We start from the raw sequence: 21,015 nt of genomic DNA, 5'->3' as shown, positions 1-21,015 counted from the left end.
TATACATGGTCTACTGGTCACGTGTTGAATTCCTCCGAGATCCATGCCTCATTAATTTTTAGAAATGTGAGGTAGTTAACACTGTCGTGAGCTAGGCAAGTACGCTTATCGGTCACGATCCCCCCTGCTGCGCTGAACGTCCTTTCGGACAGGACACTGGACGAGGGGCAAGCCAACAGTTCGATTGCAAATTGGGCAAGCTCTGGCCAGAGGTCAAGCCTGCCCACCCAGTAGTCCTGGGGTTCATCACTCCTCAGAGCGTCCACATCGGCCGTTAACCCGATGTAGTCGGACACCTGACGGTCTAGGCGTTCCCTGATGCTGGATCCGGATGACACCTGTCAATGGGTCGGCTGAAAGAATGACCTCATATCAGAAGTCACCAACACATCTTCAAACCGGCCTCTTCTTGCAGGCGCTGTTCTTCTCTGGGAGTGGGAATTGCTCCTCTGCCAGCGCACGCAAAAGCAGAATGCAGCATTTCTCGAAGCAAGGCCTGGAAGTGCTCCATTCTGACAGCCCTCTGTGACGGCGGTAACATTTCTGCCATTTTGTGTTTGTACCGGGGGTCTAAGTACGTTGCCACCCAGTACTGGTCCTTGACCCTTATGCTTTTTATACGGGGGTCCCTATTAAAACACTGGAGCATGAAGGCCCCCATTTGCACTAAACTGGAAGTGATGTGGTGGCCTGGCATCTGCTCATCCTCCAGGATAATGTCGTCCTCTTCATTCTCCTCTCCCCATCCACGCACAACAACAGGGATCACAGAAAGGTTTAAAGCATGTTCTTCTTGCTCCTCCTCATCCGCCCCGGCACCATCCTCCTCTGACTCCTCTTCAGACTCCTGTTGTTCACTTGTCTCAGATAGAGTAGCCCCCCCTGGGAATTCATCCAGCATTGCGACTTCCTCATCTTCCCGCTTCTGCTCCTCCACAGCTTGATCAATGACACGACGCAATGCACGCTCCATAAAGAAAGCATAAGGTACCATGTCACTGATGGTGCCATGGTTTGCGACTGACCAGTCTGGTGATCTCAAATGGCCGCAGAAGTCTGCATGTGTCGCGCATGAGCAGCCACTGGCGCGGTGAAAAAAAAACCAGCTCCCCAGAACCTGTTCTGCCGCAGAGTTCATACAGGTAGACGTTAACTGCACGTTTCTGCTGGAGCAGCCTATCAAGCATATAGAAAGTTGAGTTCCATCGCGTCGGGCAATCGCAAATAAGACGTCTGACCGGCAGATTGTGTCGCCGCTGAATGTCAGCAAGGCGAGCCATGGCCGTGTAAGATCTTCTGAAATGGGGCGAGATTTTCCTTGCCTGCCGCAAGATGTCCTGGACCCCAGGGTATTTGACAACGAATCGCTGCACGACCCAAGTTTAAGACGCGTGCCATGCATGGCACATGCGTAATTTTGCCCTGTTTCAATGCGCTAAGCAGATTGGCACCGTTGTCACACACCACTTTACCAACTGTCAAATTGAGCGGTGTTAGCCACTGATCTGCCTGTGAACGCAAAGCTGAAAGGAGTGCCGGGCCAGTGTGGCTCTTGGCTTCCAGGCACAACAGACGCAGCACGGCATGGCAACATCTCACCTGGCATGTCCAATAGGTTCTGGGGAGCTTGGGCGACGCAGCGGAAGAGACGATAGCAGCGGAAAAGGAGGAGTCAGCCGAGGAGGAGAGGGAGGAGGATGGAGTAGGAGGAGGAGGAGAAGAGCCAGGCCTGCATGCAATCCGTGGCGGTAAAATCAAATCTACACGGGTGCCACGGGTTACATGCTTGACGGCCGTCAGAAGGTTCTCCCAGTGGGCAGTAAAAGTGATATACCTTCCCTGCCCGTGTTTGCTAGACCACGTGTCTGTGGTCAGATGTATCTTGGCACCGACACTGTGTGCCAGAGATACATTCACTTGCCGCTGAACATGGCCATATAGCTCTGGGATGCCCTTCTGTGAGAAATACTTCCTTCCTGGGACCTTCCATTGTGGTGTTCCAATGGCCACAAATTTTTGAAAGGCCTCCGAGTCCACCAGTTTATATGGCTGTAGTTGGCGTGCTATCAGTTCTGACAAGCCAGCCATCAACCGCTGGGTAAGAGGGTTATCCGGTGTCATAATTTTTTTACGCTCGAACATTAGGCCCATGGAAGCCTGCCTTTTTTCAGAAAAACATGATCTTGGCGTGATGGAAGGTGGAGTGGAGGACAATTGTGAGGAGAGAGGAGAAGAAGTAGAAGATGAGGCTGGACGGTGAGGGCCTGGAGTGTGGCTTTGTGTGTTCCGTTGCTCCCACTGGGCTCGGTGATGGCAGCTCATGTGCCTTCTTAAGGCAGTCGTCCCAAGGTGAGTGTTGGGCTTACCGCGACAAATGCGTTGACTGCAAAGATTGCATATTGCAACACTATTGTCAACAGCGGACACGTTAAAAAAAGCCCACACTGCGGAGCCATGTGCCGGCGACCTGGGAGCGCCAGATGTGACCGTACATGGTTGATGACTCGCTCCTGATACATTAGCAGTCTGCTTTGTCCCTCCTGTGCAATGTAAGTTATTCCTGCTTCTCCTCCCTATCTGCTGGTCCATATCTCCCTCTGAACTCCCCTCCTCTTCATCTCTTGTGGGCACCCACGTGACATCACTAGACACGTCATCATCGACGTCACCTTCCCCACCGCTATAATTAGAGATCTCGGAGTAGGCAGCAACACCGGTGACCAACCTCCTTGGGCTGATCTGGGTACTGTCGTCAGACTGCTGAGTGGCGGTTGTTGCTACCTCCTCTTCCTGATCCAATGCCAAGAGTGGCTGCACATCAGAAATGTCTTGATATGGATCGGAAAATAATTCCTATGACTCAAGCGAAAGGTATGTGGTGGTGGTGTTGGTGGTAGTGTCTTTGGGGGGTGCACATAGCAGAGAGTGAAGAAGAGGGTGCAGATCGAGAGGATGAGGAGGGTGCAGAAGAGGAAGGCTGAGTGAGCCAGTCAACCAATTCTGGTGCTTCCTTTGACGTAATCGCACACACCTTCTGCAATTTCCCACTTTGGCTCAAGCCTGTTGCTCCTGCCTTCCCCTACCACCCCTGCGGAAGGACCTGCCTCTTCCTCTGCCTGTCATTTTTTAAATGACCCTGTGACAAAACTCTCAGTCCCTATACTGATAAAGGACTGCTGCAGAATAGGGCAGCAGTCAGCAGTAGTGCACCTAAACCCTATATATTGTGGACCTATACCAGTCCTTAAGGATTAGCAGACTGTACCTCACTCAACCCTATATACTCTAGTACGCTATACCTTACCAGTCCTTAGAAGGACCTTTGTGGAACTAGTAGGTTGTGATTAGCAGACTGTACCTCACTCAACCCTATATACTGTAGTACGCTATACCTTACCAGTCCTTAGAAGGACCTTTGTGGAACTAGTAGGTTGTGATTAGCAGACTGTACCTCAGTCCCTATACTGATAAAGGACTGCTGTAGAATAGGGCAGCAGTCAGCAGTAGTGCACCTCAACCCTATAGATTGTGGACCTATACCAGTCCTTAAGGATTAGCAGACTGTACCTCACTCAACCCTATATACTGTAGTACGCTATACCTTACCAGTCCTTAGAAGGACCTTTGTGGAACTAGTAGGTTGTGATTAGCAGACTGTACCTCAGTCCCTATACTGATAAAGGACTGCTGCAGAATAGGGCAGCAGTCAGCAGTAGTGCACCTCAACCCTATATATTGTGGACCTATACCAGTCCTTAAGGATTAGCAGACTGTACCTCACTCAACCCTATATACTCTAGTACGCTATACCTTACCAGTCCTTAGAAGGACCTTTGTGGAACTAGTAGGTTGTGATTAGCAGACTGTACCTCACTCAACCCTATATACTGTAGTACGCTATACCTTACCAGTCCTTAGAAGGACCTTTGTGGAACTAGTAGGTTGTGATTAGCAGACTGTACCTCACTCAACCCTATATACTGTAGTACGCTATACCTTACCAGTCCTTAGAAGGACCTTTGTGGAACTAGTAGGTTGTGATTAGCAAACTGTACCTCAGTCCCTATACTGATAAAGGACTGCTGCAAAATAGGGCAGCAGTCAGCAGTAGTGCACCTCAACCCTATATATTGTGGACCTATACCAGTCCTTAAGGATTAGCAGACTGTACCTCACTCAACCCTATATACTCTAGTACGCTATACCTTACCAGTCCTTAGAAGGACCTTTGTGGAACTAGTAGGTTGTGATTAGCAGACTGTACCTCACTCAACCCTATATACTGTAGTACGCTATACCTTACCAGTCCTTAGAAGGACCTTTGTGGAACTAGTAGGTTGTGATTAGCAGACTGTACCTTAGTCCCTATACTGATAAAGGACTGCTGCAGAATAGGGCAGCAGTCAGCAGTAGTGCACCTAAACCCTATATATTGTGGACCTATACCAGTCCTTAAGGATTAGCAGACTGTACCTCACTCAACCCTATATACTCTAGTACGCTATACCTTACCAGTCCTTAGAAGGACCTTTGTGGAACTAGTAGGTTGTGATTAGCAGACTGTACCTCACTCAACCCTATATACTGTAGTACGCTATACCTTACCAGTCCTTAGAAGGACCTTTGTGGAACTAGTAGGTTGTGATTAGCAGACTGTACCTCAGTCCCTATACTCATAAAGGACTACTGCAGCAGAAGGGCAGCAGTCAAGTATAATATTCTTTCTATATTTGGAAGAAAGAATATTATACGTGTACAACCCTATTACCATACCAGTCCTGAAAAGGACCTTTGTGGACCTAATAGTAACAGCTAATGATTAAACTGACTGTCCCTCACTGCTACACACAGCTTCCTGTCTGTCCCTATTTAAACTGACAAAACACAGGCTGCTGCAAAAATAACTTGAATAGCACTCAAAACTATATCCTCTACTAGTACACCATACCAGTCCTGAAAAGGACCTTTGTGGACCTAATAGTAACAGCTAATGATTAAACTGACTGTCCCTCTCTGCAACACACAGCATGCTGTCTGACCCTTTCTGCACTGAGAAAAGACAATCTGCTGCAACAATGACTTGAATAGCAGTGCCTCAAACCTATATCCTGAACTACACCTATACCATACCAGTCCTTAAAAGAACTTTTGTGGACCTAATAGCTAGCGATTTGGGTCACTGCAGTCTCTCCCTGCTCCACACAGCAACCTCTCCCTATAGTGACAGTAGAAAGAATGTAAAATGGCCGCCGGATCGGGTCTATTTATAAGTTAGGGGGAATGTCCAAGTGTCCATGTGCTGTAATGTCTCAATTGGCTGTCCTGTACCCCATGATGGATGTGTCATCATAGGTCAAAGTTCTTTTACACAGTAAACACGTAAGTCCACCGGGCGAACAGCCGATCGGGCGGACCACGAACAGTCGAAAATTCGCCGCGAACCGACCACCGGGCGAACCGTTCGGCCATCCCTATCCATGAAACACACAAAAAGTCCACCCAGTGTAGAGACAGAACTTCAAAGTGGGTACACTTATTAAGGATGTCCTTAAATTGCTAACCCAAAAAACACAGTCTCTGAGCATGCCCAGAAACATCCAAGTGCTGTTCACACACAAAAAGAAGGAAAAAAAAACAAGCAAAGTCCCTAAGCATGCCCAGAACAACCCAAATGCAGCTAGCACAGAATAAGCCAGCTCCCTGTCCAAAATTAAGCACATCATCCAGCAGGATTTTCTGCAGACAAAACCTCTGACTTTTGTTTGAAGGTGTGTGCCTGGATTTTGTCTTGCATACAAACGGCAACAAACACGACTTTCACACTGTATCCAAAAAGCTGCTTCAAAGATGTACAGCTTTAGAGAAAAGTTACAAATCTACATTGCAGCTGCGAGATTTTAACACAAAACAAAAAATAGGCTGCCCCCCCCCCCAATACATACAAGGCAATTTGGGTCTGTTGAGGCTTAAAATGAGAACCCCCACGTGAAAAATACCATCCCAAACAAAAAAAATATTGTGCCCCTCCCAAACACTAACAAACCCCAGCCAAACACACAGCAAGCCAGCCCATGAAAGGGGGTGGGTGCTTGGCCACCCCAAAAGTCAAGCACCTTGTTCCCATATTCAGGGGGACAAGAGCCTCTTCCACACAACCATAGGCTGGGGTTGTGGGGGGCTGCAGACAGGGGTCTTTACAGAATGTGGAAAGCCCCTTTAAACTAGTGGGTACAAGGTGCTTTGTGGTTGGTATTGGGCTGAGACCAACATGCCCCAAAGGCAGCCGGCTATGTTGAGTGCATGTGGCCTTGTATGGTTCAGGAGTGGGTTGGGAAATTGCTCTTCTTCCTAGACCCTTTCCTAGCTGGCCCTGTTGTATGCTCTGAAAAAGGATGTAGTTTGGATTGGTGAAGGAGGCTCACAGCCTTTTGATAATGGAGAGGAGTGTGGAATTCCCCTTTAAAAGCAAAAATAGGATTTTTATATACAGCTTACCTGTAAAATCCTTTTCTTGAGAAGTACATCACGGGACACAGTAGCTTCATTACAGTGGGTTATATAGGCACCTCTGGTGATTGGACACTGGTTAACCCTCAATTAAGGAGAATTCCTCCCCTATATAACCCCTCCCATATGGGAGGCACCTCAGTTTTGTAGCAAAGCAATAAGAAACCATGTAAAACCCAAGAGGGGCGGGAGCCCTGTGTCCCGTGATGTACTTCTCAAGAAAAGGATTTTACAGGTTAGCTGAATATAAAAATCCTATTTTCTTGATCATACATCACGGGACACAGGAGCTTCATTACATAGTGGGATGTCCCAAAGCAATGCTCAGATTGAGGGGAGGGAGACACAGATCAGAAATATAGACATCCATGGACTGGAGGATCTAAACCGCAGCCTGCAGTACACTGCGCCCAAAGGCGATATCCTCTTGCCCTCTGACATCCACCTGATAGAATCTAGTGAATGTGTGGACTGATGACCAAGTTGCAGCCTTACAGATCTGAGCCAGGGAGGCCTGGTGATGTACTGCCCAAGAAGCACTTACAGCCCTCGTTGAGTGCATTTTCACTTGAAAAGGAGGAATCTTCCCCTTTACACTATAGGCCTGAGAAATAACCTGTCTAATCCACCTTGAGAGAGTGGATTTTGATGCCGCTTGGCCCTTCCTAGGGCCTTCCGGCAAAATAAATAAGCAATCAGTCTTTCTTATCTGAGCAGTTGCCTGAAGATAGATACGGATTGCCCTTACCACATCTAAAGTGTGCAAAGATTCTTCTTCTGCGGACTGTGGATCTGGGAAAAAGGATTCAAATGGAATCCCGAAACCACCTTAGGCAGAAAGGACCTGTTGGGACGCATTACCACCCGGTCCTTATGAATAATTCGATACGGTTCCTTGCTGGAGAGAGCTGCTAGCTTTGACACTCTCCTAGCCAAGGAAATGGCTACCAAGAAAACCAATTTTTAAGTCAAAAGAACTAATAAAGCCAGATGCAAAGGTTCAAATGGTTGCCCCTGCAAAGCTGAGAGAACCAAATTCAGATCCCATGGGCATACCGGAGGTTTGACTGGCAGTCTTATATGCATGGCCCCCTGGATGAAAAGCCCGCACCAGGGAATGTGATGCAAGTGGCTTCTGAAAAAACACTGACAAGGCCGAAATCTGCACCTTGATAGTGCTTACGGCCAAATTCATTTCTAGGCCTGACTGGAGAAAGGCCAAGATCCTGCTAATGACATACTTTCTAGGATGCCATTCCCTGAGTTCACACCAGGAAACCTATGCCTTCCAGATTTTGTAGTAAATAAGCCTGGAGGCCGGCTTTCTGGCATTGACCAGAGTAGAAAGGACTGGCCCCGAAAGCCCACGATCCCTCAGAATGTGGGTCTCAGCAGCCAAACCGTCAAATTCAGACTGTGTAAAGCAGGATGGTAAGTTGGACCCTGTGAGAGCAGATCTGGCCAGAGAGGAAGGATCCATGGCCTGCCTACTGCCAACTTCATGATCTCTGCGTACCAAGGTCGCCTGGGCCAAGCCGGGCTACCAAAAGCACCGACTATGCTTCCCTCTTGATTCTTCCCAGGAACCGTGATAGAAGCTGGCACGGGGGGAAGGCATAAATTAGATTGTACTGATCCCAGGGAACTGTCAGAGCATCCGACCCCTGAGCAAGAACATCTCTTGTCCTTGATACGAATTTGTCCAGCTTTCTGTTGAATCTGGATGCAAACAGATCTACGTCTCGAATACCCCACCTGCGACATATATTCTGAAACACATCGGGGTGCAGAACCCATTCTCCTGGGCACAACTGCTGGCTGCTCAGAAAATCCGCCTGCCAATTTTCCACTCCTGGAATGAAGACTGCAGAAAGGGATGGAACATGCCTTTCTGCCCAGACAAGTATGAGATTCACCTCTTTTTGTACAACCAGACTCCTGGTACCACCCTGGTGATTGATATAGGCCACTGCTGTGGCATTGTCGGACTGAACCCGAACAGGGAGACCCCGTAGTCTGTAAGACCACTTTATGAGAGCCATATAAACTGCCCAGATCTCCAAGACATTTATGGGCAATAGCTTCTTGATCGCAGACCATTTCCCCTGTGAGCACGTCTCCACCAACACTGCTCCCCAGCCTGTCAGGCTGGCATCTGTCGTAATAATCTTCCATGGAAGAGGAAGAAAGTTTTGCCTTTCAGCAAATTCTCGGTTTGTAACCACCAAAAGAGACTCTTGCGTGTCCCTGGGGACAGACACATAGGAAGATCCAAGGCCTGGGGCTTCCTGTTCCACGCCACAAGGATGCATCTTTGCAGAGGCCTTGAGTGGAACTGGGCGAATGGAACAGCCTTGAAGGAGGCGACCATTTTCCCTAACAGTCTCATGCACAACCGAATGGGGGAAGATCTTCTGCCCAGAATTAGGCGCACCAGACCCCCAATGGCCAAGGCCTTTGGCCTTGGTAGAAACACCCCGCCTTGAGCGGTGTCGATGACCATACCCAGGTACTCCAACCTGGTAGCAGGCTGTAGGGACGATTTTTCTAGGTTTATAATCCAACCTAGGCGTTCCAGGTGGTCTAGTGTTCTGATAACACTGTGGTTCAGGAGCACTACTGTTATCTCTATGAGAAGCAAATCGTCTAGATAAGCCGTGACGGCTATACCCCGAGCTCATAGGTTTGCCAAGAAAGGGTCTAGAATCTTTGTGAAGACTCGAGGAGCCGTAGCGAGCCCGAACGGCAAAGCCACAAATTGAAAATGGCGCCGCTCTACCGCGAACCTTAGATACTTTTGGTGTGTGGAAAATATTGGCACATGAAGATATGCATCCTTGATATCTATTGATGCCATAAACTCTCCCCCTTGCAGGGAGGAGACCACAGCGCGTATTGACTGCATTCGGAAGGACCGAATGCGTAAAAACCGGTTCAGATCCTTCAGATCCAGGATAGGTCTGACACCTCCATTTGGCTTTGGAACGGTGAAGAGATTTGAGTAAAAGCCTGAACCCTGTTCTTTTGGGTCCACTTCCACTATCACCCCTGGGATAGTAAGTGATCTAAGGCCAGGAATAGCGGTCTTTGCTTTACTGGATCCCTAGGGATCCTTGATCTTAGAAAGCGAGAAGGTGGAATCTCCTGAAACTCTAGCTTGTAGCCCAGAGATACCGCGGAGACTACCCACTTGTCCCGGATCTCTTCCCGCCAGGCTTCTGCAAACTGCAGGAGCCTTCCCCCCACTCGGCCGAGAGAGAGAAGGCCTAAATGATGGACGTTTGCTCCTTTTGATTGGAAGGAGAGTAGATGTACCCCCTGAAATTCTTTGGATGAACTTGTCTAATTCTTCTCCAAATAAACGTTCCCCCTTAAACGGGAACCCACTCAAATGCTTCTTGCATGATAGCTCAGCTGCCCAATTTTTTAGTCATAGGGCCCTTCGCATGTGTGCCAAAAGGAGAGACAAACGAGATGCTTGTTGGACAGAATCCAAAATCGCATCAATCACAAAACACAGAATTTGAGGTATTTCTGCATAGTTCTCCACTTCCTCACTGGGAAGGAGGCCAAGCATCTGCGTAACTTGTTCCTTGAGGAACTGACACAACCCCACGGCTGCGACTGTAGGTTGCACTACTGCGCCAGTCATGGAAAAGGAGGCTTTCAATAAGGTTTCCAGCTTCTTATCAGTTGGATCCTTAAATACCTGAGCATTATCCAAAGGACAGGTCAGGTTTCTATTCACGCAAGAAACAGCCGCATCGACAGATGGGACCCCCCATTTCTTGGCAAAACTTTCCTCCAGAGGATAAAGCATAGAAAACCTTTTAGGAGGAGCAAACAGTTTATCGGGATGTCCCCAATTCTCATACAACAATTTATCCATTAAGGGATGAATTGGAAAGAAAAAGGCAGTCTGTGGGACTTTCCTGACTCCCAGGGAAGAAACAGAGGACGTAGCGACCTCAGCAGCAGGCATTCTGAATGTGGTACGCACCAATTTAGTATAATATTGCACCTGTTTTCTGAGTGCCTGGGAGGAGGGGACTCTCTCCTCTTCCTCTGATTCATCCAACTGCTCATGATCCCTGTCCCAAGATAGGGATCTCTCCTCATTGTCAGAGGTGTCATCTGAAAGAGGAATCTCAGCAGAGGGAGGGGATCTACCCCTTTTCCTGCTATCTTTTAGGGAAGCTGAAATAAAATTCATGATTCTCCCTTCAAAACCCTCCAATGTAGCCCTAAGGGAGTCCTCAGTGACATATACCGGGGCTGAAATATTAGGAGAGGCTGCAAAACCTGACGGGCACTGACTCATCCTGTGAGGCTGGCTCCAGTCTTGCAGGGGGGGATGGTAACCTACAGGCATTTTTAGAACCCCCTAGACCTAGGCGGTGATTTACCAGTGCCTTTGTTACCTCCCCCTGAGACCCTCTTACGAGGAGACATAGTCCTAAGCTACAAAGCAGAGGTACTAGTACAAAGTGCAATCACTGTTGTGCTCAAAGTCTCACAATAAATATATATGCTTAAACTGCACAACCTGATGCTGAGTAGATGTCTTAGGTTTGCCTGGATCCAATCCCTTAGGATGCTTACTGCCCACAGCTCTTATGTCTCCACTTACAGCCCCCTGGTGCTCTGGGCTTTTTAAAATTGCCGCATGGAGCCTGCGCAGTACAGCGCCGTGCACACCAACGTGCACGGCTCGCAACCACACTACCCCCCCCCTCCATTAGCACGGGAGCGTGCATAGTGCGTGTGCACGAGGACCACCAGACGTCCAGGGGGTAAGGGGACCACCATCAGAGCTGCGCGGGACCCCCAGACTACGTGGGACCCCTGTATTACCTTTATTGTGGCAGAGAGTGCAGTGGAAACGTGAGTCATCTGGAGGAACCAGGCTTCACTGAGCATGTGTATCTGAAAGGCATGTAAGTATGCATCAGGCTGCTCTTACTCCCTCTAGTGGTGGAAACCAGGTAAGACATACAACTACTCAATGAAGAAATCCATAATATACATTTATATAGGATTAACTTCCCTTACCTGTCCTCGCCTCAGGAATTGCTGAAAACAGACAGATTCCAGCCTTCACCCATCACAGTGAGCAGAGTTGTGCCAACCTTCAGGATTTATTTTGGGGTTCCTTCTCAGAGGAACCTCCTTCCTGGACCTTGTAAAAGACTCTGCCAGAAACTTTCGTGCTACTATGTAAATAGTACACCAAGTCTGGTTTTCCCAGAGCCCAGTCTTCCAATAGGAGAGGACTTGCAGGCAAAACCTCGTTTCTTCGGATGATGAGGCCCGGGTACCATACCATCTTGGGAGTCAAAATATCGGCCCGAGATATGGATCCGGTTTGTTGTAGCCCTTAGGCCCCAGCAGGGACCTGCACAGAGCTTTCTTCATAGCACATGTTTTACGTGACCAACCACCATAGACACTGGCGAAAAAACTGGTGAAAAAACTGATGTGCCTCCCATATGGGAGGGGTTATATAGGGGAGGAATTCACCTTAATTGAGGGTTAACCAGTGTCCAATCACCAGAGGTGCCTATATAACCCACTATGTAATGAAGCTCCTGTGTCCCGTGATGTAAGGCTTTCACACTGAGACTGCAAGGGAGCTATTTTTCAGGCACTATTTTTAGCCTCTTTAGCCTGAAAAACGTAATAAAAATAATATCAATTTTTTCTGTCTTGTATTTGCATTTTTAAAAGCAAAGCAGATACATTTTAACTCACTAATACTTTTGAGCTTCAAAAGCCATTCAAGTTGCCTTATATTTGAATTGTCTAATAATTAAAACATTATCATTTAGGTTAAAGAAGAAAATATTATTGTTCTGAAAACAGAAAATGCCATCCTACATTTGAAACTAGCAGAGGTAAATTTCTGTGGTGGGATTCAGTTTTTTAGTTTTGAATATACTGTGTGTGTATGTATATATATATATATATATATATATATATATATAAAATTTAAAATCACCTTCAACTAATGTTAATTACTTTCTTTTAGTGTATGAATCAAACTTTAAAATCAAATGAAGGATATGCACAAATTTATGAAATTTACAATCAGAACAAAAATGTACACCAAATCATCAGTGATACTCTCGTCCAAGTCAGTTTGGCAATGCAGGTATGTATGGGGGATCTAAGTAATTTTCTTGCAAAAAAAAAATGTTTTTAACTTGTAAACACATCTAAAAAAAATCACCGTCCACACCGCAGAAAGATAATACAGAAGCAACAAATGAGGAAGTTTCACAGTTATCAGCTACAGCTCAGGTTACAGTATATATTTTAGCTTGTGAAGTAATTCATTATATTACATTACCTTTTTTCTCACAGGATTTGAAACAAAATGTAGGACTTCTAAGATCATTTGTAGTTGAGCATTTGGAAAATATTCAAAACCAATTGAAAGAACAGTTTCAATTACTACTGAACAATGCCCAAATAATACAGCACAGTAACCAATGTTTGCAAGGTAAGAGGCAAATAATATTGACAATTTTATTGCAAAATAGAAATGCATGAATTAAAAAACAAATCTCTCTGTGGGCAATTCATAAATGTATCAAAAAAACATAACTAAAGGATTAATCAGACACTTTAAATGCTGTTTTGTGTATGGGTATGCTTTTTTGTCAGTTTAAACAAAGTTTTCTCAGTACAAATTGAAATTTTGTAATGCAGCATCACCTATAGCATGGGGAATAGACCATTGGTGTGTGTTAAAGAACAAATGGGCTCAGCATGCAATAGCAAGGAGCAATAATGGTGGATGGACTTTTTGAAAACAAAAATGTACATATATATTTAGTAAGATTTTGTTGTGATTCTGAAGGCTATTATTATATTATCTTAAAATAAAAACACAGTGGTGATCAAATATCACCAAAAGAAAGCTCTATTTATGGGAAAAAAAGGGACATACATTTTATTTGGGTACAATACCTTATTGCAATAAAATGGCCTGGTCATGAAGGGGGGCAAATCTCCCGGAGGTCAAGTGGTTATTATACAAAATGTATATAGTGCCAACAGTTTGTGGCACGCTTTATAATACAAAGGGAGACAGCACAGTTACAATACAATTTGATACAAGAGGATTAGATGGGCCCTGCTCATATGAGCTTTCTAAGCTAAAGGGAGGGTCAAGTGATATAAAATATAATAACTGTGAGGGATGAGCTTATGAATAAGGAAGAAAACATTTTTTTAAAGTGAAGGTGGAATAGACTTTCCTGTTGAGATGCGTTTTCAGGGATCAACCAACGGTGGACAGAGTAGCAGATAGTAGGACACACTGGTCCAAGGAGTTCCAGAGGTTGGAAGAGGCTCTGGAGAAGTCCTGGAGGCGAGCATGGGCATCAGTAATGAGGGAGCTAGAAAACTGCAGGTCTTGGCAAGCGTGAAGTAGACAGTTTGGGTGATATTCAGAGATGAGGATGGTGATGTAGCTGGGGGCAGATTTGTGGAATGTGGATGTATTTGAATGTTATTGTTAGTATTTAAAATTGTATACGTGGAAAATTATACTATACACATAAAATGTTTTTAAACAAAAATGTATACATCCCCAACATTATTATTATATACGATTTACATAGCGCCAACAGTTTACGCAGCGCTTTACAATGTATAGGGGGCGGACAACACAATTATAGTACAGTTCAATTCAAAAGGTACAGGAGGGCCCTGCTCATAGAGCTTACATTCTAAAGGTAGGGGGTGGTGGTACAAAAGGTAATCGCTGCAGAGAATGATTTGATGGGGGTGTCTCGGGCACAGTTGTTAGGTGGGTGTGGGATAGGCTTCCCTGAATAAATGAGTTTTTAGGGATCTCCTAAAGGTGGACAGGGTAGGGGCTAATCGGACAGACTGGGGCAGAGAGTTCCAGAGGATGGCAAAGGCTCTGGAGAAGGCTTGAAGGCGAGCATGGGAGGAGGTAACAAGGGAGCTAGAAAGCAGGAGGTCCTGGTAGGAGCGGAGGGGACGATTTGGGCAATATCTGCAGGTGAGGTTGGTGATGTAGATGGGGGCCACATTGTGGATGGCTTTGTATGTTATGGTTAGCATTTTTAATTTTACACGGTGGGGTAGGGGAAGCCAGTAAAGGGATTGGCAGAGAGGGGCATCATCATTGGCTTCAGCTAGCCCAACATATAAAATTGTAAGAGGGGGGCAGCAGCCACTCATCAGTTAACAAGCTGGATGAGTCTAGCTTCAGCATTCAGAATATAGTGAAGAGGATAGCCTTTGTAAAAATAGACCAATTAGAAGGAAGTTGCAACACTTGAGGGGAAAGATAAGCAGAAAGTGAGTTAGTAGCTTTGTTGTGTCAAGGGGTGAATTTTGGGAATGCTAAGGAGGTTAAAGTGGCAATATTTAGACAGTGATTTGTTGTAGAGCCAAAGAATAGGTCAGAGTCCAGGATTACACCCATCACTCTGGCATGTGTGGAGAAACTGATTAATCTCAATGATAACATTGGGGGAAGGGAATCCAGAGGTAGGATATTACAAGCTCAGTTTTGACAGATGGTACCACATCCATACTGACATGTCAGTCAGCAAATTAGCAATGCAGTGGGAAGATTGAAGAGATGAGCTGAGAAATAGAGAGATAGAATTGTGTGTCAACGGCTCAACTATATTTTTTAACAGGTTCTTCTAAATGACTGGTCCTCTTTAAATTCCTTTTTTAAACAGAGAAAACAGTAACCAACCATGTGGTGCCTAATTCTGGTCTTCTCACAGCTACTTATACCTAACTTCTTCACTATCATAGACATCTGATTTTGTGCAAAGGGGAAAATGTCATAACTTTAACTGTCCTTTTTTGGTATCATCTTTAGTAGCATGTGAACTGCAGTCTGGTTCGGCGGCAATAACACACACAGTCCCAGAGCAATGAAGGCAAAAGCAACTTCTTGAAATAATTCAGACAGTTCATACAACCAGGTGGGCAAGCAGGCCAGCCAAGAACAATCACAGATCCAGCAACCTGTAGAGAGCAGGATTCAGCTGAACTGACAGCGCCTATTGAGAGGGGCAGAATGCAGCCTGGCTGTCTTGTGTCCAAGCAGGTAGATGTCCTGAGAAGTTGCAAGCCCTACGTACATCACGAGACACAGAGCCATAGTAATTACTATGTGGGTTATAGGCCACCTTCAGGTGATGGACACTGGCACACCCTAAGACAGGAAGTCCACTCCCTATAAAACCCTTCCACTACTGGGAGTACGTCAGTTTTTTCGCCAGTGTCTTAGGTGTTGGTCACTAGTAAAGATGTGCTGTGCTGAGCTCCACTGGAGCAATCCTTGCTGGGGCCAGCTATGCAGCCGGATCCATTCAAAGTGTTTTTTTAGGCCGAATTGAATGGTACCAGGGCCTTATTGCACTGCAAAGAAGCTGCTTGCAGGACTTTTTGACACCCTGCCAGCGCATTGCCTCCGTGTGAAAGCACTCAGACTTTCACATTGGGATTGCAGATGAGGCTTCTTTCAGGCACTTTATAGGTGCTTTTTTTTTTTTACTCTAAAGTGCCTGAAAAATGCCCCAGTGTGAAAGGGGCCTCAGTGTGAAAGCACTTAGGCTTTCACATTGGGATTGCAGATGAGGCTTCTTTCAGATGCTTTACAGTTTTTTTTTAAAATGCTAATGAGCCTGAAAAACGCCCCAGTGTGAAAGGGATCTGAGAGTCCAGTTTCAACAAGTGCTCAAGGTTATTCCTGATCAGCAGGCCCAGGATTTAGCCAAGTTACCAGCGGCATTATGTTTGGCAATAGATGTGATGAGAGATTCTATTCTTCAAGCCTTACGCTTGGGCTGGTGGATAGATATAGAAACTTATGGTTGAAAAACTAATCAGCCGAAGTGTCATGCAAAGCTCCTGGCTAGTTTTCCTTTTCACAGTGAATGGCTGTTTGGGGATGATTTGGATAAATCCAAAACATTTCTAGTGGAAAAAGTACCCTTTTGCTAGTTAGGAAAGGGAGTAAACGTATTTTATTTAAACAAGCTCCTTCTCCAGTGCCAGGAGCATCTGCCTCCAGGCAGTCACCACGGCTTCCGCCATCAAGTCCAAGAGGGAAACTGAAGCCTCCTTATGAGGGGACACCCCCGCTAGCTTGAGTGGGGGAAAGACTTCTGCAGTTCTCAAGGGTCTGGCAGGAAGGGTGTCAGAGCTTGCGGCCACATCACCCTGAAAGCGCCGATCTCGTCAGGCCTGGTCAGTACCTGGATGAGAGACCTCCTCGGAATACCTGGTGCCATAGGCTGCAGATGGGTGACTTCCTCAATAACTCTAGGGTACAGTTCCTGTCTCCTCATTTTCTCAGATTCCAGAGGGAAAGAAGTCTCTCTTTCAAGCATTGGACCATCTTTCGTCTCAAAAAATTGATCTTAGTGGTTCCCATGCAAGAGCAGGGATTGGGGTTCCATGTAAACCTTTTCACGATACCAAAACAAAGTGGGTATGTCAGACCCATGCTAGATCTCAAAGATCTAAACCAGTTTCTGAATATCCGTTCTTTTCGCATGGAGTCAATCCGATCAGTGGTCTCCTTCCTACAAGGGGGAGAACTTCTGGCCTCAATAGACATCAGGGATGCATACCTCCATGTGCCTATATTTCCCGCTCACCAGAAATATCTACGTTTCGAGGTAGAAAATCTTCTTTTTCAGTACTTTGTAGCTTTGTCTTTCGGTCTAGCTATTGCATCTTGAATATTTACAAAGGTCCCGGCCCCTCCTGTAGCCGGATTAAGGCCCCAAGGTATAACGATTATATCTTACCTAGACCATCTGCTCTTGATAGACCAGTCAGTAGCCCGCTTAGACCAAAGTGTGATCTACAGTCAACTACTTGGAATACCTAGGTTGGATTCTCAACCTAGAAAAAACCTCCTTAAAAAACTATGAAGGAGATTGGAATACTTGGGTCTGATTCTTGATACAGCCCAGAAAAATGTATTCTTGTCCCAGGCGAAGATCAGTGCCATAAAGGAACTGATTCAGGTGGTCAAGACAAAGAAGAATCCTTCTATTCGACTTTGCATGAGGTTGTTGGGAAAGATGGCTTTATTCAAGGTCGTTCCTTATGCTCAGTTTCATTTGAGGCGCTGCAAAGCAGTATCTTATCGGCTTGGAACAATGTGTCTGTCTCCAGGGTGTGCCGGAGCCTCAGTTGGTGGTTGATAACCAAGACTCTGCAGAAGGGAAAATCTTTCCCACCAGCGACCTGGAAGATGGTAACAACAGTTGTCAGCCTTTTGAGTTGGGGAGCAGTCCTGGAAGAGGCGACTGTCCAAGGGAAATAGTCCAGATCAAAAATGGACCCATGGCCCCTACCACCATGTCCAGACTTTCTATTGCATATTCCCTTTGTCTTTTTGACAAGGAAACACATTTTCTGGTAGCCAAATCTTCTCCAAGAAGGCTATCAGAGTTGGCTGTTCTTTCTTGTAAAGTGCCATGTTTGATTATTCACAAGGATAAGATAGTATTGCATCCTCTTCCTAACTTTCCGCCGAAGGTAGTGTTTAGTTTTAATCCAAACCAGGATATTCTATCTTAATTTTTCCCAAAACTCTGCTCTAGGAAAGATAAATTGCTACATTCTTTTGATGTGGTGAGAGCACTCAAAGTCTACTTGAAGGTGACTGCTCAGATTCGAAAAATTGATGTTTTGTTTGTGTTGCCTGAAGGTCCTAGAAAAAGGACAGGTAGCATCGAAATCTACTATTTCCAAATGGCTTCAGCAAGTAACTGTTCAGGCTTATGGTTTAAAGAAAGAGATTCCACCCTCACAAATCAAAGCGCACTCCACTAAGATTCTACCATGATGTACTTCAAAGAAAAGGATTTTACAGGAAAGCTGTTATAAAAATCCTATTTTCCCTCCTTCTCTGGAACCTTTCCCTGCCACTAGTTCTGTCCTTACCAGGCGTGGTACCTGTCCCTACTAAAATGCTCTGCCTGACCCAAGATGGGGTGGCAGCATTTGATGGGATAGCTTCCCCAGAGACCCAGGAAACCATAGAGGAACCATGTTCCTCCTCCTGACTTCCTCTACAATTGCAGTGCTGCTGCAGAAATGTACCACCTGCTGTGGAGAAAGAAGACTGCACCTGTCTACAATCTGTGGGCTAAAATACACCCTTCCCTAAAAAGTTCTATACTAGTTTTTTTTTCTCAAAGACTGACATTATTTTGCAGACATGGGGGTTGATTTACTAAAGGCAAAAAGACTGTGCACTTTCTCAGTGCAGTTGCTCCAGAGCTTAGTAAATGAGGTGAAGCTCTGCCGACTTCCATCAGCCAATTATGTGCAAGCAAAAATGCTTTTTATTTTATTTTCTTTGCATGCGGATATTCTCTGCAAAGTGAAGCGTTACCTCATATACTCAGCTCTGGACCAACTTGCTTCAGTAAATCAATCCCATAGCTTTCTAGTTTTTGTATCCAGCAAGATATTTAGCAATGGAAGCTTCAGGTTTTTTTTTTTTATATAGAAACAAAAATGTAGGCAAAGATACAAGTGAAGTGCCATTCACAGAAGCAAGAATGTGGCTGTACAGTGGTTAAAGCTAAATGGTCAGGGTGATAACAGTGCAATAGAGCAAGGGGTAAGTTTAAAGGGGATCACAGCAGCAACAGTGTAGTGGTTAAAGAGGTTAAGCGTAGCGGCTCAAAGCCATAACAGTGCAGAATAGCAAGGGTTAATTCTAGAGGGTCAAAGCAAATGCAATAAAATATTTAAATCTAGATGGTGACAGTGACAATAATACTGTAGGGCAAGGGTGAGGTCCATAAGTCACAGTAACAAGCACTGAAGCAATGCAGGGGTTTAAGACTCCCCTTTAGGGCCTCCAGAAAAACTGACAAGCTTGCTCCATTGGCTGCCATTGCTGACCTCTAATTCTTAAAAATTCTATGTACTGGCTATCAAACTGATACTTTGTTTTGGATAAACAGTATGATATATAAAAATAAGAACTTTGCTCCTACTTTTTTTTGCTGCGTGCTTGTTTTGAGTCTGGCAAGCACACATTGCCAGGTAACTAACATTTTAAAAAGGAGGTTAGCAATGGGAATTCCTCTACTTTTCTCAGGACCCTTGTAAATATTACCAACGTCAGCCCCGGATGGATTTACCCCCTTCCTGATCAGGCCATTTTTTGTGATACAGTGTTGTGTCGAGAAGTGCCCGCGTGTACATCGTAGGAGGCATCTCTCGATGGGAGATACCATTTCAGGGCCACAATTGAAACCTATACAAACAGTGGGGTGAGATCGTAGTTCTCACATTGTGCCTCACTGTTCTGGGGTGGCTTTACAGTGTGCTGATGGTCCAGTTTTGTCCATGTTGCAGGGTGGGTTTGGAGTGTTGAATGGCCGGTTTTGCCGGTGTGAAAGGGTCGGGTTGCAACACAGACAAATCCAGCTCTTCAACACAGCCACAAGCCGACCTCCAGCAGCAGAGAACTACCGTATCCCCCGCTGTTTGTATAGGTTTAAATTGTGCCTGTGAAATGGTATCTCCCATCGAGAGATACCTCTTACGATGTGCACATGCGCCCTGGTTACGCCAGCCCAACTGATCGGCAAATCAGCTGTTCCGTACGGCACATGCGCAGTACATACCAGCACTATTCGATGGAGGGCACTTCTCGACAGAACAACGGCACTGCGTTACTTTAGCTGACAATTGCGCGGTCGCATGACGCTGTACCCAAATAAAATTTTTTCCCCACAATTGGAGCTTTCTTTTGGTGGTATTTAATCACCTCTGCGTTTTTTGTTTTTTGCGCTATAAACAAAAAAGAATGCCAATTTTGAAAAACAATATTTTTTATTTTCTGCTATAAAACAAAAACAAAAAAAAATCTAATTTCTTCATCAATTTAGGCCAATATGTATTCTGCTACATATTTTTGGTTAAAAAAAACCCAAAAAGTATATATTGGGGGATAGGGGATAGATTTATGGCATTTTCATTATTTATTTATTGGTGACCTGCAAATTTTAGAGGGACTGCGATATTGCGGTAGACAGATCGGACACCTAACTGACATTTTTGACACTTTTTTGGGAACCAGTGTTAGTGTTCAGTGCTAAAAATATGCACTGCATAATGACACTGGCAGGAAAGGGGTTAACATCGGGTGCGATTAACGAGTTCAATGTGTTCCCTGGGTGTGTTTACTAACTGTATGGGGGATGGGTTGCCTGGGACACCACACAGATCCATCTTCCTGCATAGCAGAAAGACAGGATCTCCTGTCCTGTGATCCCCTGACAGAACGGAGATCTGCTTTGTTTTACTTTGACAGATTCCCGCTCTGTCTCTGGGGGGAACAATCGCGGGAGGCCTGGCTAACATCGAGCCCAGTGGACCCACTGATCAGCTCCCCTGCTGGCCATTTGGCGCACGTGTGCCCCTGCCCACAGAAAGCCATGTGCGAGCCCAATGTACACCTACGGC

The 21,015-nt window shown here is 45.6% G+C and overlaps 1 protein-coding gene across 2 annotated transcripts in view; it reads left to right on the top strand.

Annotated features, from left to right (window-relative positions):
- KIF25 (kinesin family member 25) overlaps window positions 1–21,015 on the top strand; it is a 133,481-nt gene that overhangs the window by 18,362 nt on the left and 94,104 nt on the right. For both annotated transcript variants that reach the window (XM_077486588.1, XM_077486589.1), the window contains exons 2-4: window positions 12,336–12,401; window positions 12,536–12,658; window positions 12,871–13,009. In XM_077486588.1, the coding sequence (XP_077342714.1) occupies window positions 12,336–12,401; window positions 12,536–12,658; window positions 12,871–13,009 (328 nt within the window). The remainder of the gene's footprint in view (window positions 1–12,335; window positions 12,402–12,535; window positions 12,659–12,870; window positions 13,010–21,015) is intronic.

Source organism: Lithobates pipiens, unplaced genomic scaffold, assembly GCF_037356315.1.
Source record: "Lithobates pipiens isolate NorthernLeopardFrog02 unplaced genomic scaffold, aLitPip1_a1.2 Scaffold_18, whole genome shotgun sequence".
Taxonomy (NCBI): domain Eukaryota; kingdom Metazoa; phylum Chordata; class Amphibia; order Anura; family Ranidae; genus Lithobates; species Lithobates pipiens.
This window is presented reverse-complemented; position numbering and strand designations above follow the sequence as displayed.